The sequence below is a fragment of the Hippocampus guttulatus genome, chromosome 9 (genome assembly GCF_054856545.1).
Source record: "Hippocampus guttulatus isolate MCC_2025c chromosome 9, RoL_Hgut_1.0, whole genome shotgun sequence".
Lineage (NCBI taxonomy): Eukaryota > Metazoa > Chordata > Actinopteri > Syngnathiformes > Syngnathidae > Hippocampus > Hippocampus guttulatus.
Genome location: NC_141269.1, coordinates 588,370 through 614,294, shown reverse-complemented (window position 1 = coordinate 614,294; position 25,925 = coordinate 588,370). Strand labels below are relative to the sequence as shown.

At 49.7% G+C, this 25,925-nt stretch overlaps 2 protein-coding genes and 1 long non-coding RNA gene across 3 annotated transcripts; 1 reads left to right on the top strand and 2 right to left on the bottom strand.

Moving 5' to 3' along the window:
• Positions 1–6,407: 6,407 nt before the first annotated feature.
• On the bottom strand, positions 6,408–7,918 carry LOC147199675 (uncharacterized). The gene is made up of 2 exons (XR_015101788.1): positions 7,832–7,918; positions 6,408–6,669 (listed from the first exon to the last, which is right to left on the bottom strand). It is a non-coding gene; the product is annotated as an uncharacterized LOC147199675 (long non-coding RNA).
• A 2,155-nt stretch (positions 7,919–10,073) lies between these two features.
• Positions 10,074–15,067, top strand: LOC147199674 (B-cell receptor CD22-like). Its single transcript, XM_086119123.1, has 9 exons — positions 10,074–10,125; positions 11,330–11,695; positions 11,864–12,073; positions 12,150–12,500; positions 12,658–12,897; positions 13,090–13,356; positions 14,512–14,593; positions 14,675–14,732; positions 14,993–15,067. Exons 1-9 carry the CDS (start codon positions 10,074–10,076, stop codon positions 15,065–15,067), a joined length of 1,701 nt encoding a protein of 566 aa, XP_085975249.1.
• Positions 15,068–16,794: 1,727 nt separating this feature from the next.
• On the bottom strand, positions 16,795–20,437 carry LOC147199673 (cdc42 homolog). The gene is made up of 5 exons (XM_086119582.1): positions 20,077–20,437; positions 19,159–19,642; positions 18,323–18,381; positions 18,208–18,237; positions 16,795–17,724 (listed from the first exon to the last, which is right to left on the bottom strand). The coding sequence occupies exons 2-5, from the start codon at positions 19,412–19,414 to the stop codon at positions 17,209–17,211; spliced, it is 861 nt and encodes a 286-aa protein (XP_085975708.1). The 5' UTR covers positions 19,415–19,642; positions 20,077–20,437; the 3' UTR covers positions 16,795–17,208.
• Between the last annotated feature and the right edge of the window lie 5,488 nt (positions 20,438–25,925).

The window sequence follows — 25,925 nt, the reverse complement described above, 5'->3', positions numbered from 1 at the left end:
CGCGCACATACGCGACGGGGCAGACGGAGCTGGGGTGAGCCAGCATGTGTGCGAAGGTTTGGTTTTTTTCGAGGGAATGCAGATCGTTTCGAGATGAAGCGACGTTAGCGGTTTCCGATGCCTTTCACTAGCATGCAGCCATCTCATTACCTCTGCGTCCCGCGTCCTAGACGCGTAATTTTCCCGCCGGACGCACGGTTCCAAATAATGTGCGTTTTTGGGATGCAAGGAAATTTCTCAGTCCAAAAATAAAATAAAATAAAATAAAAAACTACGGTAAATCTTTTTTTTCCAGCAGCGATCGCAGTTTGACAATCGCCGCCATTTGGCGTCAAGTCGTCTCGCGTGACGAGATTTCCGTTCTCGCGGGACGAGATTGGCGAGATCGGCCTTCGCCGCGTGGAAAGCAGACGATTGCCAAATGGTGTAACGTTGCCAACAAGTGTTGCAAAAGTTTATTGCGGAGATATCACGGAGGGAGCAGCTAAAGTCGGATAATAATAATCTTGTATGGCTGAATTATTGAGATTTTTGCAACATTTGTTGACAAGAAATAAACCTATCATCAATGTATGTCATGTTTCGGTTTGTGACCAACAGGTGGCACTGTGGGGCTTTTCCCTGCAGCTGCACACCTGTTGGTCGTTAGGTAATTCGTGGCTATAAAAGGACTCCCGGCCGACTACTCGGTGTCGGGTCATTGTTTGTGTTGCTGTTGGCCACTGTCATGTTTGTTTGTTGCTGTTTCTTTGCAACTGCCATGTTTGTTCTCAGTCATGGTTTTTGTTTGTTACTTTGAATTCGTTTTGTTCTTAGGACTTTGTTTTGGATTTAGTTTTCTGTGTTTTAATACACTTGTACGAGTACACCCCGCTCCTCCCGCCTGCCTGCTTTATGGGGTCCGCCACCACCTCGCAACGTGACAGTATATTGTTGTTGTTTGTGTTCTTATCAGATGCAGTTGAAGAAGTAGACCATTTCAGAATTCGAAATTTGGGACTCTCGAAATGGATAGTGGGACTCCGACTTTTCTGATCGGCGAGTCCCGCAGGACTGTTAAACTGTAAAATTCTCATTGAAACGTGGAAAAAAAAAAGTTGGATCCAGACCAAGATCTCAGACTTCCCGTGTGTTTTTGGGGCATGTCATCTTAAGACTGTTTTTGGGGGTCCGCGTGTGCCGACCAAATGCGAGGTGGTTTCGTGTCTCCCGGGGGCTCGAGTATTTTTCACAAGTCTGATGGCTGTTACCGAGCAAAACGGCAGAATGATCGTGTTTGGTTGTGCATGGGGTCCCGAGACCTTTTTGTGGGTCTCTCGGGACATTCGTGCCTCAACACGAGTCAAGTTGAAAACAACCACCGCTGTCGACGAAGCGCTGCGACATGCGCCAAAAACAATTCAGACAACAACAAACAAGAAATGAATCATGCCGAAAGCACAAAAACTGTCCAACTCAAAATCGAGTCTTATTCCGAGTCAACCCCCCACCCCGATTTTGAAAGATGGGCAGCCAAGCTTGACTTGCGCCATTTGGAAACATTACGCAGTCAAAAGATCAAAGCAAAAGGGTCTGCGAAGGCACGGCTTCTTCAAACTTTTTTGTGGCTCTTCTGGTCAGAGACGAGCCGACCAAGTGAGACGTGCCGCTCAGCGAAACCGTCACCGAGGGCTGAATTGCAAAGACCGGAGAAAGCGCACGCAATCTGTTGACTTCTTCGGCCCAAAAAAAAAGACACCGGAGGCCGAAGGCTGCGGCGCGGCCCGACATCCGTCAACGGATAATATCCCGTCACGTCGCGGTTCCATTTTTTTTCTTCCCCCGCCGTCTTCGGTAAGCCCATCACGTTCGCGACGCCCTTTGCCTCTCGGCCTTCCTCATTCCAGGAACTCCGGGCGGGCGGCTAAAGAGACGATCTACGTCAGGGCGACAAATGACCTAAATCAGGCGGCGCGCTCCTGCGGCCACGCCTCAGCGACGGCGCAAATTCCCACTCGGGATGCCGCGCCGTCGCCGATCGATTCAAATAAGCACAATTTAATCAGCGCTCACGTGACCGATGGTGTAACGCTACACTGGCCTGACATCCGCGCGGTGTTCGGTTTCCACGCGGAGGGGAGGTGTGTGTGTGTGTGGGGGGGGGGGGGGGGGGTGAGAAATTCTATCAGAGAGCAACAAGAACGTCAACGAAGAAGAATAAAAATCAACTCAAATGAAAGTCGGGGTGATGTCGAGCGCCTGACGTCAACGGCGAGTCGCCCGCCGAGCTATTCTCGTTTCTTATTAGATGTAATATTTATTTCCATTTCCCAAGATGCCCCGCCGCGTGGCTTCCCGCATCCCCCCCCCCCCCCCCTTGCGGAGTTGACATCACGACACATTCGACTCAAAAGGCAATTTTGTGCGTGCGCATGGTGTCCCCCGGTGGGAGTGACTCATATGCATGATTTTTTTTCCCCCTATCTTTAGCAATTACACATTGCGTCTTATAATCCAGTGCGTCCAATATGTGGAAAAAATGACAAAATGGGACATTGATTGAAGGTGCGCCTCATAATCCAGTGCGCCTTTTTGTGCGGAAAATACGCCACGCCACGCTCAGCTGCCAACTGTCCATCAAATACGGTAACGGTACTACAAACCTGGAAAATATGAACACTCCTCCCACGAGGGACTTTTTTTTTGTTTTGTTTTGTTTTGTGGCGATTTGGGTCAGTTCGTCAAGGCCGGGTGTCGAAGCAAACATGGTGAATGTCAGCCCTCCCTACCTTGGATTGAGGTCTTTTGAATATCAATTTCACTCGACGGTCTTTGAGTCATTTCAGCGGCATTCCGGAGCAACTGGAGACGCTCGATGGAGGATGGGCCGGCTCCAAATTCAAGCCCACGACAGTCATCCAGCCGGGCCGTGACCAAGGCGTGACCGAGCGTACCTCAAAACGCTCTTCAAAAAAGGAGATGCTTGACTCAGGCCAGCCGCCTCAGATGAAAGAAGCCGGACTTGACGACGGCACCGATTTGCCGCTCCGATTTAAGACCCGAGTTCAAGACTGTTGGCTTGAGACAAGGATCCGGAACAGAGTAATAATAATAATAATAATTATGATAATAATAATACATTTTACTTATAAGCGCCTTTCAAAACAATCATGCGGAAAGCCTGCGTCGTGATGGTAAGAAAAGATATCTTGTTACTTACGTCGGCAAATACATCTCATCAAAAGCCCTTTGTGAGATTTGTTTTGTTGGTTTACAGTGGAAGGTGTCACCGAAGCTATTTGCATCACAGTCAAGCTTTTGCGTTCAAAAAGAAACTCCTTTCTCCGCTTTTTGGTCAGACGCCGGTATTTTGGGTGAAACCGACCCACGTTCAACCGCCGATGATGAAAGAACAAGTCCAAAAACGTTTTGCTCTTTCTTTTGGTAGGTCTGATGTCTTGGAAGGTTCGGTGCAAACGCTCCAAAACGACTGGCCGTGAGGAGAACTGCTTTGAAAATGGCTCGCGCTACATGAATGAATTAAATCTTTTTTCAATGATTTAAAACTCTACGTTCGATTCTCATTTGCAGTCGTGGTCGCTATTTATTTTTATTTTTTCAAATAAAGTTGGCGGATGAGAACGGTCTTCCTTCGATGCTTGCGGAAGTCATCCGTGTGCACTGCTGCCACCTACAGGGCTGTTGACTTTTTTTTTTTTTTTTTGAAAGACCTAATTGGAGGGGTTACCAAACAAACACTGCTGATTATCAAATGAGGCAAAACGAGCAAGTTCGCTTCTCCCCTGCTGTTGCCTCTCACACGCACACGCACGCACGCGCGCACACAGATTCCGTGTCCCCTTTGCGCATCACGCGAGTGTCTTACCGTGCACTCATTGGAGTCTTTCATCAAACTGAGCGTGTGTTGTTGTGCGCGGTGAATGTGGGTCACGGTCTAATCAGCGGATCTGATGAAGAAATAAATCGTGGGAGTGGTTTCCTCGCAGGGAGGCGGGACGCAAGACCCGCTTCCAACGATATCGCAGCTGCGTTGTCAACACGGAGCAGCCGAGGCTAATGAGCCGCACGCTGTTTCACCGCGGGCGGTGCGGACTCGAGTCGACTTGAGACTAAACAGCCTTCAAGCTAAAAAAAAAAAAGCAAAAAAGGAAAAAAGCTGAAATAACCTGCCAAGTGAATTCTCACACATGGGATCAAACTAAAATCCCCAAAACATTAATGAAGTAAAAATAAAATCTTTGTCCAGTGATGTTTGAAATATGGCCGCACGTCGAGACGGGAGGCGGAAGCGCAAACGGCCATTTGTGAATTGCACTTTGCTTTACAAAACTTTTTGTTTGTCAACAAATACTCCAACATCTTTAAGGAAAAACTCGACATAAACAGTCTTTTGGAAAATAATGAAAAAAAACCCCAAACAAATCTGCTCTAAAAATGTTTGTCCACTGTGACTACTTGTGATTAAGGGCACTAGAAATAAATGTGACTTGACTTGAGCAATCTATAAAGGGGGTGTCGCAGGCGAAACGAGGTGGTTTGATATATTGCAAAAAAAAAACCTAAATTGAAGAGAGCAGGACAAAATGTATCAACGTCGAGGTTTGACCTTTTCAACTTCATCACATCAACGGAGAGCAGAAAGCAGACGTGCCGGCGAGGATTTCGGATTGAATCGTTCATATATTGGACCTCCCCCTCAAGGAATGGCCTGCAGAGGGATTCAAAATGGCTGACGCGTCCTCAAAGTCATCTTGCTCAGTTTTACACAATTGGAACATTAACGCTCGGGCCGGGGAGGGGGGCGGGGGGGGGTAGGAAGAAAAATGTATGCATGTTTTCGAATGAAAGTGCAGCTTCCCCATGAGCCCGAGGCCTTTTCAACCCGTACATGATACTCGGCTGCACATCATCAATATTTATCTGCTGCTCACGTGCTGTGTGTGTGTGTGTGTGTGAGGGGTGTGGGGGGGGGGGGGGGTCATTATAAGGCAGTTTTATTTATTTTGGATGCTTATCTGGTTAAAAATAAACATCTGAAAAAACCCTGAAGATTCCCTTTTAGAGTGAACAGTGCTCACCCCATTGAGCTCAGCAATCAAAATAGTGAGGGAGGAAGGAGCCGGGATCAATATGCATTGATTCACAAATAACAGCTAATTACACTCCCAAAGAGCGCTAATGGCGCTTGTTAAACGGACCCATTTATTCATATTATGCATGTGAATGGTAAAAACGGACGAGTCAAACAAACAAAGTAGCTTGTGACAAACGCCAGATGACACGAGACGCATTGCGCGCGAGCAGGCAAACGGCAGCGACGAGCCGGCCAACCTCGTGCTTCCTACGTGCGTGCGCAATGCGACAAAAACGCAACGACGCATGTGAAGCACCACAATGGATGCTGTGCGTAAAATAAGACAAAAATGCACGACGCCCAACAAAGCACCCGCGCCGAACGTGCCGTTTATGGAAATGGGCAAAGCGATGCGGCGAAGAGTCCCGCTTGTTAAAACCTTCAGAAAAATTGTGAGTGGACGAAGAGACGCGACAGATAGACGTGCCGCGGCTTGTTAAACAGGCGGACTCATGTGCTCGGGGGTTCGGCGCTTTCCATCGACGTTGGCGCTTTGGCACACAAGCGCAAGGTGGCAAGCCATCAGACAGAATAAAAGTGGCTTTATTTTTTTTTTTTTTTGCTCAGCGGGACGTCGATCTGACAGTCAGCCGCATAGCAGAGGAAGGAAATACCACGCTTCCCTAAGATGGAACCCAAACGGAGCACATCCAGTGAGAACAGCAGAGGCCCCAGAATTGAGCCATGCGGAACACCACACGACGGCATGGCAGTTCGGAGTAGCCTAGGCTAACACCAAAGATTCTGTCAGCTAAATAGGAGCTAAACCACTCAAGGGCGCTACCGCCAATGCCCACCAGGCGCATCCGTCGGCAACATTCCGAGTGATGGAACGAACTGCGGCCAGCACCACCTGCCGTTGTTCTGATGCTAACAAAAAAGCAAGTGTGAACACACCGACACACACTCTTGGGCGCCTTCATTAGGTACACCTGCTGTAGTTCTGCGCACCTTACGAGAGCCACATGCTGTATTTATCAGCGGGGGAACATCTTGGAAACACGACCGCAAACGAGTCCAATCACAATAATAAACATTATTCGACACACTACACCTGCATTGATGATCCGCTACGGCAAAATGTTCACGAGTAATCCAACATGTCACGATCGGGCAAATTGAATCGAGCACTGAGCCGCACAAATCATTGACATGAGGCGCAATGCCTTGATCGCCGCTCCGGTCTCTTGCATGCACAGTTTCAACAGGCTCACAACAAACGAATTGTATTGTATTGTACTTGATGAAACACAAAAATAATAAAGGGGAACAATTTACATCTTTACCCTGTGAAGTTTATTACGAGATGATGTCACCTGCGCCCGATCGTCTGGGCGGGGGTGACATCACATGTGTGCCGAGTCACGTTTCGGGGCATGTTGACGTCTTCTCACGTGTACGTACCAATGAAGGAAACTGAGCTGTTGTGTGTTTTCCAGGTGGAAAGACGGTCCCCATGTTGAGGATGTGGCCGCTAAAGATGAAAATGCAAAGGCTTGCTTGTCAACTCTGGACTGTAGACGGTGTTATCACTCCTAAAAGAAAAACAAAAACGTTCATCCAATTTGGAGTGGCAGCACAGGACACAAAAGCAGCAGGTTGTGTGAAGAGGTCGCTGAATTTTGGACAGTGATCCCTCGCTATTTCGCGGTTCATTTATCGCAGCTTCGGTGCATCACGGATTTTTTTTCAAACATATTCATTAAAAAATAAATGAAATAAAATTAAGTCCGGAAAAAGTCCGCAAACAACAGCGAGTCACAGAGAGCGACATATACGGTACGACAAGTATATGTTTACAGTATTTTATTATTCATAACCTAACTTGTACATGTTGAAATCTATTAGTTTTCAGGATTAAGTCATGTTAATGACTACAAAATTGACTTATACATGCATGTATACCATTAAATTTGGCCTTAGAAATATTTTTTATACTCACACACATGTACATGTACCTATACGGGGGGAGGGGGGGGTCGCTACCTCGCCGATTTTCGTTTATCGCGGGTGGTTTCGGTCCTCATGAACCGCGACAAACGAGGGATTACTGTACTTAATTGGCATTGACAAAAACAAGTAAAGGTCATGAAAAGTGGTTGACAAATGAGAATCGCAGATTATTCCAGTAAATCCTAAAATTTGTGAAAGTAAACATAAAACCACCACCAACAAAAAAAGATCAAATAAGACGATAAAGAGATGTGGGGATGTGCAGAACGATGCAATGCGGGAAAAGGTGTGGATCCAGCAGAATGAAGTGCAAGACATGTGATTTCACGCAATATAGAAGGTCATTTTGTACTCAAGACTATCTTTTGATATGTATGAATCATCGTTTGTGTGACTCAAGATGATCTTCACCATAATCGCCCCGCCCTCACGTGCAACACGCGTGATTTCCCACGAGCACCCCCAGTCGGCATGACGCAGTTGTCAAGCTCCGCGTACCGAATGTTGTGACCGTGGCTCTGAATTCAAGACATTTTAGCACCGCCCTGTGGTGACAACCTTCTTTGCGGCAAAACTGCCCAAGTGCAGTACTGTCCCTCCAAAGTGATGAGTTCGAGTCAGCTTGCCCTGGCTTGTTCCTCACTCTTCAATAGCGCCGATGTCAGCGTTCTCGGGATAAAAAGCATCAACAAACCAGGCGCTTTTTCTCTATCGACAGGCTCAGCGAGAAGAGGGGGCGCTGACCTTCAAATGAAACATCTCCTCTTGTACGGCGCGCAGTCACGCCAAACGTGAAGCTGTCAGGAAGGTCGACATCATGAGAGCTCGACGCGGCGAAGAATGATGACGCGCTACGTTCATGTTTTCAATGTCTCTTGATTTTTAATTTTGTACCCCTGGCATTTATGTGTTCTTTTCCTTGTTCTTTTTAAACTTTAAATTATGTTTTGTTCAATTCGACGTCTAATTTGTATTATTTTCCCGAATGTGACACTTCTGTTTGTAATCTACTATCTGTATCTACCGTCTTCGTTCCTGATTTGTTACTTTACTGTTGTATATGTTTGTTGCTCCATGTACAGCACTTTGTGTGCAGCGATCGCTGCTTGAAAGTGCTCTATAATAAATACAGTTGAGTTGAGTTGTTAGTAAAGTTTTTGGGGGGAAAAATGATGACGTCACGCAAGAGCGACGCGAAGGGGGAAGAGCCGTTGAAGCAATGAATGAGCGCGTCCCCCAGGGGGCGCTCGTCCTACCGTTGTCAGCGGAAAGCGTCGCACTGCGAGGTCGGCCATGTTTGGGACGCTCGCCTCGAGAACTCGACGTTGTTCTCGCGCAATGACAACACGACGGCCTTCGAAGGCGACCACTGGATTCAAGAGACACTCAGAAAACACAATGCCTAAATATACGTGAAAAAAGACGATTTTATGTCATGTTTACTTAGTGTACTGTTACACACGCCATGACACTATGACACATGTAACTGGAGATGGAGCGATGAATCAATAATTCTTTTGATACCTTGTTGAATTTAAAATCCTCAAAATGTTAGCATCTCAAATAATCCTAAATGAAAGCTGACTGATTGTGATGAATCAATGATGAATCATTTGCAAACAATCGCTTTTATTTTGGAAGACGATGACAAAATTGTTGCCTGTTTTTTTTTTTTTGGTCTATTTTCTGCCTTGTCAATTTGAGTTAAAAAATCTCCTGTTTTGGAACACAGACATGGAAATGTAAGTGTGTTTTTGTTGTCATCACATTCATTGATGAATAAACAAGACAATTGACAGCTGAATCAATTCTTCAAATAATCGTGATTTGCCAGCCCAACCGGTAACACACAACATGGAACACAGCTGAGAAAGGCCGGCAAAGTTGAAGCCGTAACGAGTGGAAGCGTCTCAAGGGAGTTGAGATGCGCAAGTGTCACATCGATGCGACACTTCCACCAAGGTGGGTTTCAACACCCCTGAGCATAAGGCATCTGGTTCGATCTCTCTCTTCCTCTCTCTCTCTCTCACACACACACACACACACATACACACTCACACACACGCACCCACACACTAAAAGGTGTCAGCAGCTCCATTCGTGCTTCACGCTGCCCTTCTTGAGGCCTCATTATCACTGGCGCGCCCGCGCACACACACTCAGACAAAAAACAAAAATCGGAAAAATTCAAAGACAAAAAACATTTCCGTAGACCAAATCAAATAAAAATGCTCAAATTCACTGAAACTTTCTTGCATTTGCAAAGCTAACTAAAATTCATTCTAATTTAGGGGTGAAAGGAATATCTTGAAAATTGTTTTTTACTTCTTGACAGGCCTCCTTTTCATTCTATGATGACCATTTTGACCTTAATCAAACGCAACGCACACACACACATTTTATATACTGTATATACACACACTCGCACGCATACACACCCACATTCTGTATATACGCGCGCACACACACACACACACAACTCCGATAAGGTGGGGGCGTCGTGTTGAATATGGACTGGCCGCAAAATCTTGTTCTGGGGATTCGGGCGCCCTCTTGTGGTATGAGCTCAAACCAACAAGCAGGAATCTTCGCCATGGGTCGGAAAAGTCCCAAATCGGATTCAAATAACCCTTGAAATGAGACCAATGAAAATGAGCCAATATTAATTTGATGTGATGATTCTTTTGATAGCGGCGCGGACACCCGCAGCGGCTCCTCTTGTTTTATGTTGAAAGGGAAGAAATTTCATCCATATAGCACATTTGACAATAAAGTTGTATCCGATCCAATGTGAACATCAAGTCGTTTTTCGAACACGTTTGTCCTGTGAATGCCTTTGAAGCAGTGAGGTCTGGGTTCCTGTCGCGCAAAGCTGAAGTATGAAAAAGGTGAACGAGGAAGACGGTCTGCGCTTGCTCAGCGGCGTCTCGTTTGCTCCGTCTGGTTCACATCCACTTGCAGAGCCGGTGAGAAGTGAGCAGCCAGTATGAGTTGGACCGCACGGGGAGGGTTTATCATTTTGCTCCTCGGCGTACAAGGTACGACTCGGCGACGTCTCGCGCATTTGGAATTCACTCAAGCGGCGGTCTGTCTTCGACTTTGGCTTTAGTTTTGCGCAACTTTCCGCAGGTGGTTTTGGAAGAGATTCCAAAATCACCCGAAACATCCACTGGCGTTTTTTTGAAGGTCGCTGACTTCCTGTCTTCTGTCATATGAAAGAGAAGTTCGACGTTGACATTTTAGCCACAAGGTATTTGCAGTCTACCCAACAGGCAAAAGATCCAAAGCATCTTTGCGCTTCGGGTATTCGGTCGAATGCCAAAGTAAATTCCGACAAAGGTTCTTGGCAGCCCAAGTGGGCATTTTATTTATCAATTGGGTAGAAAAGGTCTGCATTTGGCACCGGGATATTTGTCCCCTTTGGGGGACATTGTTCGGAGCCGTTCGCCACGTCATTCGGGGGTGCCTCAGGGATCCCTTGTCGTTCCCACCTCGTTCAGTCGCTGCACAAACGCGGTATCGGGACGGGTCACCGAGTTCCTCGCTCCAAGTGTGGAGATTTCCGCCGACCGTTTCATTCTGAGGATTCGCGATGACTTGCCGCCGACGATCGGGGACCCGTTGTGGGCTGGGTTTCGCATTCCTGTTTCATTCGGACCTTGTGCTGCGCGGACCGGGTGTCGGGCCACGTTTTGGGTTCTTTGTCTGAGGTCAGCAATGTTCACTTCAGATGCGGACTCCTTTTTTTTTTTTAAACCGTGTCCCTGAGGGAAAACCCTCGGGTACCAAAAGGACTGACTTGGATTCAAACAAGTCGCTTCTTGAGGCGACCCGATTGGCGAAATCGCACATCACAGATCGACTGATATCAGGAGTTGCCGCGCACGCTCCCCGACCTGACCCGAGATTCAACCTCGTCGCTATCGTCGACCGACTTCCTGCTGTTTCAAACATCCGTTCGCCGATTGCAATCAAGAGCTGAGCCGCCAGGGAGCCATATCGCCATTTGATCCTGCTCGCTCAGCAAATGCGATTCACATTGCATCACCCTTCTTGTGGTCCGATGAACGGAGGCAACAGGACTCTCCCGAGGGCCGTCGTCATCGTCATATTTGCCAGTTGCCTCCGATCAACCTTGAAGGATGACCGCGACCCGCGGGGCCGGCAATCTGCACGGGCATCTCTGTTCCGTTTCCTCCCACGGGAGTCCATTAACCACGCCAGTGATCTTGTGTGTTCCAGTGGTCCGGGGTCTGGAGGGCAGGTCCTGGGGAGGGACTTACGCTTGGAAGAAGGTTTGCGCCCTGACAGGAGCAACGGTGGACCTCCGCTGCTTCTTCACGTACCCGCCCACGATAAACGGCCAAGACGTGAGCGTTGAGAAGACCTTGTGGTTTACCAAAGAACGCGACCGTCAGCCTGAAGATCTGAGGTCGGACCCGCAGTACGCCGGTCGCCTGCACGGTGACTGTCACGGCAACTGGTGTACTTTGTCAATCGCCGAGCTGAGGGCGAGCGACTCGGGCGTGTACAAGTTCAGATTCGTGACAAATCGACTGAGTGGAGGAAGCTACACGGTCACGCCGGGAGTCACTCTCACGGTCACCGGTACCGATTCTCATTGAAACCGGAGACGTTAAATGTTCCCCAGAGCGCATCTCGCCGTCATAACATACGTCGTCGTCGCGCCATATTGAAAGTGGCAACGTCGACGCATTCCATTCTCAACTCGATGCGTCTCTAGACACGACCTCTGCTTCTTCCTCACAAATCCAGATCTCAGCGTCCAGTGGCATACACCCGATGAACAATCTCTGAGTTGCGTCAGTAAGTGCAGTCTGGGCTCTTCTACTTCATACATCTGGTACGAGAATGGAGAGGAAGTCCCCGATGAAAACTTCAAAGTATACACTCCGACATCCGGCTCGAAAAACAGCTACTCCTGTGCAATCAAAGGGCACCGGCAGCTTGTATCACCTCCGATGTGTGAGTCGAGTCCGGTCGCGCCGACTTGTAGCACTTAGCTTCATGCTAATGCTTCAGTGCCGCTTCCATCTCTCAGGTGTGTCCCGCTCTTGCAACAAGGTGCATTACCACAAAAGGAGCATCTGCGCCCTCAAAGGCTCGTCCGTGGACCTCAACTGCACTTATAGCAGCTACGATGAGCTCGGGTCCAAATTCTGGTACAGACCGGATCACAAACACGTATGGGCGGATGCCTCCGTCCCTCAGGACCTCCGGTTGGAAGAGCGGTACCACGCTCGCGTTGAGTTCCCTCCAGAATTTGAGGGACATTCCACTCTGAGAATCCAGAACGTGACCGAGAGCGATTCCGCTGAGTATCGCTTCAAATTCACCGCGCGAGATTTTGAATGGATGAATAGTCTACCGGGAACCAATTTGACAGTCACAGGTACAGAACGCTGCAAAATCGTATTTCCAAACATGATCTTCATTGGTTCTCGATAGACGAAATACAACTGCACATACTTTGATCTGGTCTTTACGTTACGTCTCTCCAGACTTAAGCCCTCCGCGGCATGCAAACGGTCTACTTCTCTTGCCCGCAGCTGCGACGGTGCGGGTGAACGCCGTCAAAGTGGAGGATTCTCACACGGTCGCTCGCTTGTCGTGCCACACGGGCTGCAGACCGTCAGCCGATTTGTCTTTCTGCTGGCGGCGGAATGGGGACCCGCTGGCTCGCTGCTCCCCTCTCCACGCCGCCAAACATCTGGAACTCATTTTAAATCCCGGAGACTACGTCACCTGCGACGTAGAAGGGCATCCGCTCAGTAGCTCTCCTCGCCTGTGTGAGTTTCCTGGACAAATTGACACTTTCGGGAGAGAGTGCACAACTCTCTTGGTCATTTGCCACTCGGCGGAATTTTGAGGGCTCCATTGTCCGTGCCCCAGCGTGAACAATAAATTATCCGATTGGTTCCTGTGCTCGGGAAACCTGTGACATTTACCTTCTTGTCCACTCCCACCCCTCCCTCATCCAGATGCTCTGAGAGCCCCCTCGGTGTCGCTGAGCGACTCTGGCGACATCTTGGAGGGTGCTCCGCTGAATCTGAGCTGCATCAGTGACAGCAGTTTCGCTGAACACCGTTGGTACAAGCAGATCAGACCCTCACGCCCCCAAATCATGACAAGTGGACCAGTGCTGGTCTTCAGATCCATCAAGTCTTCGGACTCCGCCGAGTATTTTTGCACTGTGGACAACGAGCTGGGGAAGAAGACGTCAGAACCTGTTGCGATTGACGTAAAATGTGAGTTCAGTGGTACCTTGACTTATGTAAGTGCTGTTTTTGGGGGGGATCTGTCCAAGACTGTACAAGTGAGCTTCAGACACAAGAATCTGTTTCAAATGAGCGACACTGTGCTCTTCAGATGCTCCAAGGTTCTCCTCCCTGCGGGCGAGTCCATCCAACGTCGCAGACGAGGGACAGTCGGTGAATCTGACTTGCAACAGTGACGCTAACCCGGCCGCTAGCTACATATTGTACAAGGACAACCACGTTGTGCTCCAGGGACCGGAAAGACATTACCGTCTCATCTCCATCCGCACACGAGATGCCGGAAGCTTCTACTGCAAGGCCCAGAATAAATACGGGCACGTCGACTCTTCACCGGTCTTTCTAGACGTCCAGTGTAAGTACCAATGTCCACCCAAGTCAATACCGAGTCCATTTCAAAGGCGAGGTGAGGCAAATTTATTTGCATCGCGCATTTCGTGTCCAAGACAATTCAAAGTGCTTTACAGAAATCGCTCGAAGCATTCCAGAAAGAGAAAACAAAATCTTTAGAAGCGACAAATAATTGTGCCACAGCCGAGGAGCATGGAAACGAAACGCCACTTCACTTTGTTTGGTTCTGGTTCTGGGAATACACACAAGACCTGTCCCAGACAACTCTAGGACCAGCTGCAATACTTATATTAAATCTATTCTGCGATATGCAAATCAATGTGGATTTGTAGCGCCAGTCTCGAAGTCAACATTTCAAACCATTTACGGAGCTAGGTTGACTCTGACCTGAAGCAGCGACGCTAACCCAACGGCAGAAACCCAACAGGATGTCCAATATGTCCCAGCGTGTATTGTCTCCATGTGCTGTAGCACTGTTTGTAAAATGCTGCTGAGACTGAAGTATTACAACATCGCCGCGCAGTTGATACTCATTAGCTCGTCAATGGGATTTCTCATCATGCATTAGCATTGAGCTAGCAGACCTTATGTGGCAATTTAAATACACACTACCTTCAACACTGCTGCGTGCTGTGAAGTGAGTTAAATTGGACGGTTCGATCCAGTTCACCTGTGAAGGTTGCTTCTGAAATTTTACCCCAAAAGCCTACTTCCCGACCTTTTTAGGAGGCGTGCGTGTGACTTGACTGCCGCCTTTGCAATTTGTAGCAACATCAGCGACATTAAGAACCAACATCATCAGGTTGAGTGTGACGCTTGTGCTCCTAATCCTGGTGATCCTACTGGCTCTCTGCATGAGGTACAAGCACAGATCTTGACTCTGGGTCCTCAAAACGTACGTCTTACTCACTTTGTCCCATGTCAATGTGATTGTGCGCAGGAAAAAGACCTCCCTCTCCTCCAGAGTGCAACCCAACGAGCTCCGACAGCCTGAAGAGGTGATGTTTTTCTCCCTTCTTTTTTGCAAGACTTGAGTCCAAAATGTACTGCATATGTCTTTGACGCCATCATATATATATATATATATATACATATACCCTATACACACAAAACACACACACACAAATATATTGCTAGATAGCTAGCTCAATAGCTGGCTAGATAGCAAGCTAGAAAGCGAGGTAGCTAGCTAGCCAGCTAGATCAATACGGTATGACCGAGCTGCTGCATTTTCTGATCTTTTCATGTCTCATTGCAGCGCCCCCATGGGGACTATGAGAACATCTATGCTTCGGTGCCGACACACAAACATCAACAAGAGGACACTCTGTGAACAACATTGCAGAAGAAAAACTTGCCAACAACGGGTGGACTCGTTTGAATGCATTTGAACAGGAATGCGTTTCCAGAGCACTTTGACCTCTTTTGTTGTATGAAACGTGCTCTTTAAAAAATAAATTCATTGATTGATTGAATTCAAACTGTCCCATACAGCAATGACAAAATTGAAGTACAAAAAAAATTCAATCAATTTGAAAGTCCAATGCCAAGACGGAGTTGTGGTCATCTAAGTACCTTTTTTTTCCATCAATCCCAAATATATTTTAAAATTTATTTTCACGCTTGTGCTTTTTTTTGTTATTTTAACTCGATAAGTTTTATTTGATTCTTTTCATTCATCTTGCCGTTATTTGGGGATCTCGTGTTCATTTTGATTAGTTAGATCAATCTGGTTTTTAATCCTCATTTTTCTTCCATCCATCCATCCACTTTCCGAACCGCTTGATCCTCACTAGGGTCGCGGGGGGTGCTGGAGCCTATCCCAGCCGTCTTCGGGCAGTAGGCGGGGGACACCCTGAATCAGTCGCCAGCCATTCGCAGGGCACACAGAGACGAGCAACCATCCACGCCCACACTCACACCTAGGGACAATTTAGAGCGTCCAATCAACCTGCCATGCATGTTTTTGGAATGTGGGAGGAAACCGGAGCACCCGGAGAAAACCCACGCAGGCCCGGGGAGAACATGCAAAGTCCACACAGGGAGGCCGGAGCTGGAATCGAACCCGGTACCTCTGCACTGTGAAGCCGACGTGCTAACCACTGGACTACCGGGCCGCCCTCATTTTTCTTTTTTTCTTTTTTACATTTTGGATTTACCATCCACCGTAACCTGTATCAATGATGCTTGTACAAATAAATTTGCCGTGCCTACCAAAGGTCATCAATGAAATGGTCTACTTTGAGTCCCAGAGTCAATCTGAGGGTTTCGTTTCGGTACAAAAATCTAGTGTGGAGGTCCAGCAAAAGGCCCCAAGTCAATAAGAAGGTTCAGTAGGCATTGTAAAGTCAATACGGAGGCCTAGTTCAGAGACCAAAATCAATGTGGAGGTCCAGTGTCAGAAAGGAAGTCTAGGCTAAGTCATAAAGCTGACATGGTGGTCCGCCAATGGTGTAACTAAATCAATATGGAGACCCAAAGTCAAAACGGAAGTCCAATATTGGTATGAAAGTCAACTCCGAGGTCCAGAATCCGAAAACTTGGACATTCAGTTCAGGTACACGATGGGGAAATGGAGGTCCACCAGGGCACCATGTGGTTTGTCTTTCAAGTTCTTCTGGCAGCTCAAATTCTCCGACGTGCCAACTGTTCCCGCCGACCTTCCTTAACAAGATTTGTGGCTACAAAGCGCCCCGCGCACAACACCCCCGGTGACACGCGGACATGCTGTCATGTTCCCACTGAGGCGAGCGGGGGATAAAGCAAGACCAAGAGCGAGAGGAGCCATCAGGTGCCATCTGGCGACATAATCCCGCCCAGGTGGTCCCCGTCGCCTCTAATTAGACTCGGGGAATCTTGACCTCATGCCCAGATGACATTTAGTCAGTCGCCTACCCACCGGTTCTCTGAACCTCCTCAACCTGTTAGCCTCTCTCTTCTTGGTGCCTCTGCCAGTGTTGAGGGAAAGATTTTTGCTTTTGACTCATGACCCTCAAGTGCATTCCAGAGCAACCATCGATTGGTACGATAACAATCAGCCAGTCGGAAGACTGAAGAAAATCATCGATGGAAACGAGACATTTATTTGCAGGATTATGTTTCCATTTTGTAGCAGGAGGAAGGACTCCTGTTCAAAAAACAGAGCAGATGTTCCAAGACGGGTACTTCATACTAATTTGCAGAATTGCTATCATCAGAAATTGTGCAATTGGTTTACCATCCTGGCCTTCTCATAGGATGGAGCACTAGCCACAAAAGGGACATGGCTAGCTAGCTAGCTAGCTAGATAAAGTTAGAGAGCGAGGTTTAGCTAGCTAGCTAGAGAGCACGGTGGCTAGCTAGCTAGATAAAGCTAGAGAGCAAGGTGGCTAGCTAGCTACTTAGCTAGCTAGACAGACAGACGTGCTTCGGTGCCGACACGCAGACACCATCTCAAGTTGTCGGATCTTTCCTACAGTCAGCGTCTTGATTTGATCACGCAGTCAACTGTTCGCAATTCTGTTCCCCCAACAGACATCGGATCTTCCTGCGCCAAGCCTCAGAGAGCTTCTTGATCTTGTCGGGAGTCTTCCTCTCGAGGGTCAGTCTCTGTGGCCACGCGCTACCGGCGCTAAGGTCTTCGCCGCCATTTCGCGTCTGTTGGATGCTCGCCAGGATGGCCGCATCGAAGGCCTCCTTGAGGTTCTTCTGCGTCAGCGCCGAGCATTCGGCGAAGCCGGCGGCGCCCAGCTGCTGGGCCAGCTGCCGGCCCTCTTCCGAGCCCACCGGACGCTCCTGGTTCTGGGCCAGTCTGATCAGCACTTGCACGTCTTCTCGCAGGTCCAGCTGGGTGCCCACCAGGACGAGAGGCGTGCCGGGACAGTGCCGACGGATCTCGGGCACCCAGCGCCGGGTCAGATTGAGGAAGGAAGCGGGTCGGACCACGCTGTAGCACAGCAGGAAGACGTCGGCGCTTCGGTAGCAGAGCGGTCGTAGACGCTCTAGCTCATCCTGGGAGGAACCAAACTCGGTCAGGATCAGTTCATCTGTCATGACAATACAACCGGTTGATTGTCTCGTGCACCAGACTCAGGGCAAGTATGGAAGGGGCCAAACCAAAACGGCGTGCTCCTGTGTCAATTTGGGCAAGTATTCTTGAGAATCTTGGCTACAACTTGCAAGTGGAAATGGAAAGAAGGTTTCTGGGGTTTTTTTCTTTTAATAGTGGTTGTTTTACATTTGAGAGTTTCCTGTTTCACGGTGAGTCAACAAAATTCACCACCGTGCTTCACCCACATGCAATGATTAAAATCTGTTACACAATTTTAGTGTCGGGCATTTGTCTACTCGGTGTCTGTGCTTCAATTTTTTTGCAATGTCAAACCAGCTTCAGGGGCAAAATTAAAAAAAAAAATCGAAAACAAGTTGGGAAGCTAAAAGTGATTCGCTCATTTAGTCAGTGCTACAATGGCTGGCTGATAACTGATTACTTACATTGATGGATCCATCGCTAGCTCCCCATTTCTATTGTGACGGCACAGACAGGAGAATTCACATTACAGAGGCAGTAGTGAAGTGAAAATAACAGACGTGCATTTGCGCCTTGTACCTGTCCTGCCGTGTCGCACAGCTGCAGTTTGATTGGCACGCCGTCCACCACCACCACAGCTGAGGAGACAGAGGAAATGCTAGCTCAGGCAAGCTAAACTAGCATGGAATAAACTATCGAGGACTTAGCTGTGCTAGCGTAGAATAAGCTACAGAGAGCTTGGCTAGCTCAAGATTGGTTAGCGTAGAATAAGCTATAAAGGGCTTGGCTAGCTCAAGCTAGGCTTGAGTAGAATAAACTGTCGGGGGCTTGGCTAGCTCAGGTGATGCTAATTCACAAGCTCATGTCAACAAAATAGATGTTTCACTCCCTCAACTTGGAAGGAATAGTTGGTGATTGCGACATTTGTGGAAGGTGATATATTCCTTTGAACCCGGTGATTTATGACCAAATTGAGTTTTTATTGCAGAAAAGTGTGGCTATTTTGTAGTTTTATGACATATTTTTCTGGAGTATTCTTAATGCAATGCTTTGAAGTAAGAGTGACCCAGTCACTCACAGAGCAGTTTTCCATGAATCTACCATGCGGGTTTTTGGAATGTGGCAAGAAAGCGGAGTGTCCGGAGAAAATCCACGCCGGCCAGTGGAGAGCATGCAAACTCCACAAAGGAAGGACCGAACCCCGGACCTGTGCAGTGTAAGGACGACGCGCTAACCAGTCGTCAAGTCATACGGTTATAATGTGTGTGTTGGGGGGGTGGGGGGTGAGGGTCATAAATCATTGACTTTTGGGCAATTATAGTTTTCCTACATGACAAAACGGAGGGGAGGGGCGGGGGCGAGAGGGTGGTCAGAGCATCGCCAACTCAAAGCGCCCGTAGGCCACCAGCTCGTACCTGTGAAGTTGTCGAGGGCGGTGGGCACGTATCCGGCGGGGTAGCCGTTGGTGGTGTAGCTGATGACCAGGCTGGTCTTGCCCACCGCGCCGTCCCCCACCAGGACGCAGTTGACGCGGCGCTCGGACGCAGCGGCCGAGCGCTGCCGCCTTACGGCCAAGTGCGGCAGCAAGCGGCGGCGGCGGCTCGGCGGGGACAGCGTTAGCGGCAGCGACACGCGGCGAGGCTCCGGGCCGCCCGCGTCCCCGGGAAGCATCGCGAGACGACAAGACCAAGACGACGACGATGCGGCGAGGAAGCGTTAGAGTGCGAGCATCCTGCACGAGTGCTCTCCACAGGTGTGAAGACGCCCAAAGTGTGTTAGTGTGTGTGGGGGGGTTCAGCTTTCTCCTGATTGGCCCGCTGCTGTGCACGTGGACAGTCGCTAAGGAGCTTATGCGGGGTGCATATGCGCTCAGCAGAAGCATTGAACAGGAACACAACGCTGAAAGACATTTTTAAAAATCTGGCAGATATTCGTCACATAGACAACTAATATCGAAATACACAGGTAGTTCACCTATACCTCGGACACTTCTAAAACGGATCTCTCTGTAACACTGACGTGGATTGCTGTAAGTTGAGGGGTTCGTCTGTTTTTTGTGGATAGCTCTACTTTAAGAATGGGCAAAAGGAGAGATGGAATCCTTTGAACGCAGCTTTTATTTTTCAGCGTCTGCTCCGCAACTGCCGAACGAGAACACACCATTTTCCGGGAACTCAAACACTTCCGGGTTTCCTTCAGCCAATCAGACAATATCCACATACACTTGTTTGAGCAACTATTAAACGGAGTATAACCTAGGTAACTGTAACACAAAAGAATATCATGCTCAAATAAAAAATGAAAATGATTTATAATAATGAACATAAGCTTACAATTGCGATGGGAGTGACATCAGCCGCGTCAACACATCCTTTTTTTTTTTATGTAGCCGCTGTTGCCTTTGGAGCTTCGACGTCCATATTTTTGCATTCGTTTCTTGAGTCGCACCACTTCAACAGCTGACGTTCACGATACGTTCACGTTCGCTAGAACCCATCGAGGTCGACGTTAGAGGGCGACGTCCCACTAGCTCGAGTATTCCTAAACCAAAGCGGATTCAAATCGTCGTTTCTGGGTGCGCGCTGTGTTCACTTGGCAGGTGGCTTCACTGTTGTAGCGAGGATGGGGCGCCCTCTCGCGGCCAACATCTGCCAAGCGAGCATTTTTAATTGACGGACACCGCCGCGAGAGCTTGCCGCCGCCACGCTACACCGGTGGTACGGTTGGAACACCCCCCCCCCCCCCCGCCCCACCCCTCAAAAAAAAAGGCGGTCAACGACTTCTTGTGTTATTCCTAAAAAGTTATTATTGCAGGCCACCGAAAATTTGGACTTGATGCACTGGGAATTCAAGAGAGTCAAATGAAACTTGTCAAACAAACAAGGGAGATAACTGTCAACTTGGGAGGCTGCCTCTCTCTCTCTTTCTCTTTCTCTGGCACACACGCACGCGCGCACACACACACACACACACACACACACACACAACACTCCTCCTTCCTCTTCTTCCGCACGTCTCTCTCTGATCAGCTGAGAGACGCTTCTCTCTCTCTCTCTCCCTAGGGGTGGGGGATGAGGGGGGGGGTAAATGGGGCAGGGCGGCGGTGGGCCTCCATAGTTATGGCCCCACGGCCATCTGTCAGCGTGCGCATTGACGCAGACTCCAGAAGGCCGCAACATGTGCACATTTAAATGAAGAGCGCAACTTTCCCAGGACACGCGGGCCTGACCCCGCCAGCCGCCCCCGCACCCCCCAGCACCAGCCAGCCGCCCGTCCTGTCCCCCCACCCCACCCCAGTCCCCCGACAGGGAGCGCCACACCCTGTCGGGCCACGCCCACCTGGCACCTTATTGCAGACGCCATCATGGATTTCCAATCTCTCTGCATGGGGCCCGATGCTGCATTTGGATTTTTGGAACAGGTCCAAAAACACAAAAAACGGAGAAAAAAAATCAAGACGGAAATCTCAACAATGGCTTCCGGTCAATCAAAGAACAGGCAAGTCCCACAGAAGGCTGCAATCCTGAGAGAACAATTCTTGCCCCGGGAGAAGATTTGAATCCTGGCGGACAATTTTGCTCCACTCTTGAAATTGCGAAAATCAAAATGAACCAAATTTGGGCCCAAATTTCCCCCCACCCTCAACTCGTATCAATTTGAGCGCACCCTTTTTGTTTTGTAACAAAACAACCCAAAATTGGGTCAAACTAATCAGAGCAAGCCAATTTTTCACCCGTTCCCCCCCCCCCCCCCACAGCCACCAGTTTGAAAGATGTATTTTGAGAACTGTTCAAGTCCAGGGGGGAAATTTTTTGACAGAATTTTGTCATTCACAGCGTCAACTCTCGTTCTGGGAGAAAAATCGAGTCCACGGGGAAAAACCATGATGAAAAATTCTATGAAGAGAAAATTTGAGTCATTCTAGTCGAGCCTGAAGGAAAATTCGAGTACTGGGATGAATTGTGGGTCCTGAGAGAAACTTTTACTGCAACTGGCCCGGAGAGAATATGCTCCTTAATTTTCAGGATTTATCCCCCCCCCCCCCCCTCCATTTTTGTCCTTGAATCCCCTGCGTTATTCATGTGATCGTGTTACGTAAATCTCGCTGGATTTTGCTTGTGCAGAAACGGCGCCAAACACATTTGCCTGAGCTGTGGTGGGTGGGAAAGGGATCAGCTGATTGTGTGTGTGTGTGTGTGTGTGTGTTGGGGGTTCTGAGGGGGTCTAACAGGATTGCTCTTGTGTCTTGGGAGGACAATAGCAGCAGCAGTGCAGTCCATGGGGGGGGGGGGGGGTTAGGGTCACACACTTTTGCTTTGTGGCTCGGTCAACAGGCGTGTGCCACGGGTGTCGTCTCGTTTGCCACCCTTCATGCCCCCCACCCTCCCTTTCCCAAAAGCCCGCGCCTGCTGTCCGAGCAAGCATGAGAACGTGAGCCTCACCCCCCCCCCCCCCACCCTTCCAACCTGGAGCCTTTAACGAGGGGCACGCTGCTTTTTATCAAAGATTGACAAGGCATCTTTAGATGGCGGCAAGGCGTAATACACAGACAACATGTTGTGGAGGCTGTTTGGGGTGACGGGGAGGTGCGGGTGTTGAATTCACTATCAAACAATTAAAATATTTAATCACGATCAAATTTCTAATGTCATAGTTAACTCGGAATGATCCGTAATTAATCACAGATTTTTATCTATTCTACATTTCCTTTGATTTCTTTTTCTCCTATTTTTTCCCCATTTCAATGCTCTCATCAACATGAAATCGTGGATCCGTTTTATTTGTGCAAAATGCAAATATTTACCGGAACAACAATTTCGACTTTCAATTTGACGTGAACATTTTTCACTTGGAGCAGTTACTCAAACGTGGAGCACATTTTATTATTTTAGAGCAACGTAACATCCGCCGTGACGCGGTGCCGCATTAATCTCACGATAAAAAAATTAATCGAGTTAAAATTGTCTTGAATTAATGCCAATAATAACGCGTTAAACTGACAGCACTAATACCTATACAGTGTATATATATATATATCGCTCAACGCTCTCCTTTGAACTCAGTCGCCAAAATCCAACGGCGCACATGGTACATGGTAGTCGTGCGTAGCTGCCGTATAGCACGACATGACCTGCATAACCAGGTTTTATTTCGCTCACGAGACCGTCAAAATGTATCCGCAGCATTATGGGGGTTCGGGGAGGGGGGGGGGGGGACCACCAAATGACTACTGGCAAGTGTTAAAAAAATACAAACAAACCCCAAAATGATTTTACTTGAGCAAGTCAAGACCCCAGAGGCATGGTGGGGGGGGGGGGGGCGTTGAATACCACGTTGTTTTTAGCATTTAGCCATTGAGATGGCGGTCACAAGATGGAAGTGCACCGATAGTGCAACTGCGGTTGTCACATCCGTTGCTTCTCAATTCCATTGAATGTGGAGTTCAATGGAACATGTTGCTTTAACAACACCTTTTTTAATGCTGCGGTGCATTCTGATGGGGCTGGAGGTGGGGGGTGGTGGAGGTGGGTGGGGGGGGGGGCGCACATGACGCTGCAGCAGTGGCAGCTGGCGGCCCAGCTTGCAGGGGCCATCTCGTCACAATGGAGAGCCTTCCCCACGGGGGCCGGTGATTTAGAACTGGGCTCTCTGGATCTGGATGGACCGGGGAGAGCTCACGCCCCCCCCCCCACCCTCTTCCTCTGTGGATCCCACCCCCACTGCCTCCATGCTCTCTTCCCACCGTGCATAAGCGCTCTCCAGGGACGAGGAGCATTCCTGAGGTGTAGCGCACGCTAAGGCGAGCTGGACACAATGGGGCGGGGGCGCTGTGTGTGTGGGGGCAACAGATGCGCGTGGATCCTCTGTCCCGCAGTGGCAGCTGAGAGATAGGAACGGGAGGCTATGATGGCGCCATGAAGCGCCGCTGCCCTAGCGATAGGCTGCCGCGCCGCTTTTTCGGGAACAAAAAGAGGGCTTTTCATGTGGAACCTGGTCGTCCGACAACCCCCCCCCCCAACCCCACCCCATCGTCCCCCGACCGCCACCACCCTCCCTTTCATCCACCCGGTCCAGGGAGCACCTGCCGCCCCCCGCTGTCACGTTGCGTGGTGGTGCTGGACCCCAAAAAGCAGGCAGGAGGGAGGAGCAGGGTGTACTTGAAGAAGTGTATTGATAAAACACAGAGAAAACAAAATCCCAAGACAATCATAGTCCAAAGTAGCAAACAAAAATAGCAACTGAAGCTAAAACAGAACCGTGACCGAAACCAACCTGACAGCAGCAAAGGAACAGCAAACAAACGAACATGACAGTAGCAAGAGCAAACAATGAGCAGACACCGAGTGTTGGGGCTGCGAGTCCTTTTCAAGCCCCAATGACCTAATGACCAACAGGTGTGCAGCTGCCGGGGGAGCCCTACAGTGCCACCTGGTGGTCCCCAAACCGAATCATGACACCCGCGATTGGCTTCGGGGCCTCCAACTGGGCTACAAATAGCCACTGGAAATTTGTTTTGAAATTAAAGCTCCGCATCAGCATCGTGCCGACGACACCTGCGGACGCCTCGACGTCGCCCCCACCTGGCCCCGCCCACCCCACCGCATCCAAAATGAGCGGCGGGACAGCAGATTGTTTGGGCCGGCCGCTCTCCAATGGGTCCCCCGTCCCCTCCGCAGAGCGCCTGTCTTGTCCTGGGGGGGGGGGGGGGGGGATAGGCCGTATTTGGTTACCGCACCCCCCCCCCACACCCCCCTTTTCCCTCCATTGTGGCTCCGCCGGGCTCCCACGGAGGCTTGAAAGGCTTTTTGGGAGGCGGAGGGGGTCGGGGTGGGGGGCAGGCGTGTGCATCTGTTCAAATCAAGGCAGATGCTCGTGGACAGGATAGAGACGGAGAGTCAACACAGACGAGGGGAGGCGGGACTTCCTCAATTCACGCCAACCGTCTCCCTTCACGTCAGCTACGGGATGTTGGAGCCGAGCCAATTTTTGAAATCCTTTTTCCAAAATCGATTTTGATGACGTCCATTTCGGATGAGACAATCCATTTTCACAAGAGCCATTTTACAAAAGAATGGCACGAAAATGACCGCGGCTGGAATGCCACCTCGCGTCCTTCTGATTCGCAAGGAAAAGTAACGAGCGGTGCGAAAAAGAAATAGTCGCGGGCATTTGCCTGAGCAGACTGGTCGGTGGATTTTGTTACGATGCTCACTGAAAAAAAAAGCACAATTTTGTCCTTTGGGGGGCGTGACCATGACAATGCGCAAACTAAGAAGCGGCCGCAATGACATCATCATGCGCTTTGTAAAACTTTGGCACGCGCCTACAGACCCCCCCCCCCCCACACACACACACACACACAAACACACGCGCACACACACTGACAGGCGTTCCTGTGCCGCCACGTCATTACTCGACGGTATGGCTGCCAGAACTTCAAGTCAGCACGTCTCAGGGAACCTCCTTGATGAATATGCAAATGAGAAGCGTGGAGGAGGCCCGCGGACACACAAGGGGGAGCGCGGGGGGCCGGCGGTTGGGGGGGGGGTAGTCTTATCCTGTCTGGGAGTAGGCATGCGCGTCGGCAGAGAGCGCGGCATCCTTTGTCACCTGCGTGGCATCATCAATACACGCGCGCCTGCATCGATACGCCCCGCGCAGATGCGCGAGCGCGCCCGCACGAACGTGCACGGTCGCCCCTCTGTCACGTCGTCTGATCGATATCGTGTGGTGGGCGGCGTGTTTACGTTCCCACGAGCCGCCATGTGGTGTCTCTTTTTGGGAGGGGGGGGGCACCTCGTCACCATATGGCCCCTGAGGGCCCATACCGTTACAGCTCCTTAACATGCTTGCAGTCGCGGGAGTGCGCCGGACATTGGGGCATCGAGACACGTGAATCGGACACCCAGTCGGACCTTGGGCTCATGGGGGGGGGGGGGGGGGGCTTGAAGGAAGGGGGAGGGCACTCGTGGCAGATGGCGTGCAAGGCTCCGTCCGCGTCTGAAGGCGTGTCGTGGTCCTTCACCGCACACCCCCCGCGCCCCACTCCCCCCCAAACACACGCGCACATGCCGCATTCGACATCCACGCCGATGAAAACACCCGAATGGTCGCTCGCGCACGCACGCGCACCCTAACATAAAGTACATCCTGACTGAATATCGCGCACACCGGCCGACGC

Excerpts from the sequence above, each read along its gene's own strand:
- LOC147199674 (XM_086119123.1), top strand. The coding sequence starts at position 10,074 with ATGAGTTGGACCGCACGGGGAGGGTTTATCATTTTGCTCCTCGGCGTA. Across the intron at positions 12,898-13,089 it reads CAGTAGCTCTCCTCGCCTGT|ATGCTCTGAGAGCCCCCTCG; the intron begins GTGAGTTTCCTG and ends TCCCTCATCCAG. Across the intron at positions 13,357-14,511 it reads TGTTGCGATTGACGTAAAAT|CGACATTAAGAACCAACATC; the intron begins GTGAGTTCAGTG and ends TAGCAACATCAG.
- LOC147199673 (XM_086119582.1), bottom strand. The coding sequence starts at position 19,414 with ATGCTTCCCGGGGACGCGGGCGGCCCGGAGCCTCGCCGCGTGTCGCTG. Across the intron at positions 18,382-19,158 it reads CGCCCTCGACAACTTCACAG|CTGTGGTGGTGGTGGACGGC; the intron begins GTACGAGCTGGT and ends CTGTCTCCTCAG. Across the intron at positions 17,725-18,207 it reads CTAGCGATGGATCCATCAAT|GATGAGCTAGAGCGTCTACG; the intron begins GTAAGTAATCAG and ends GGTTCCTCCCAG.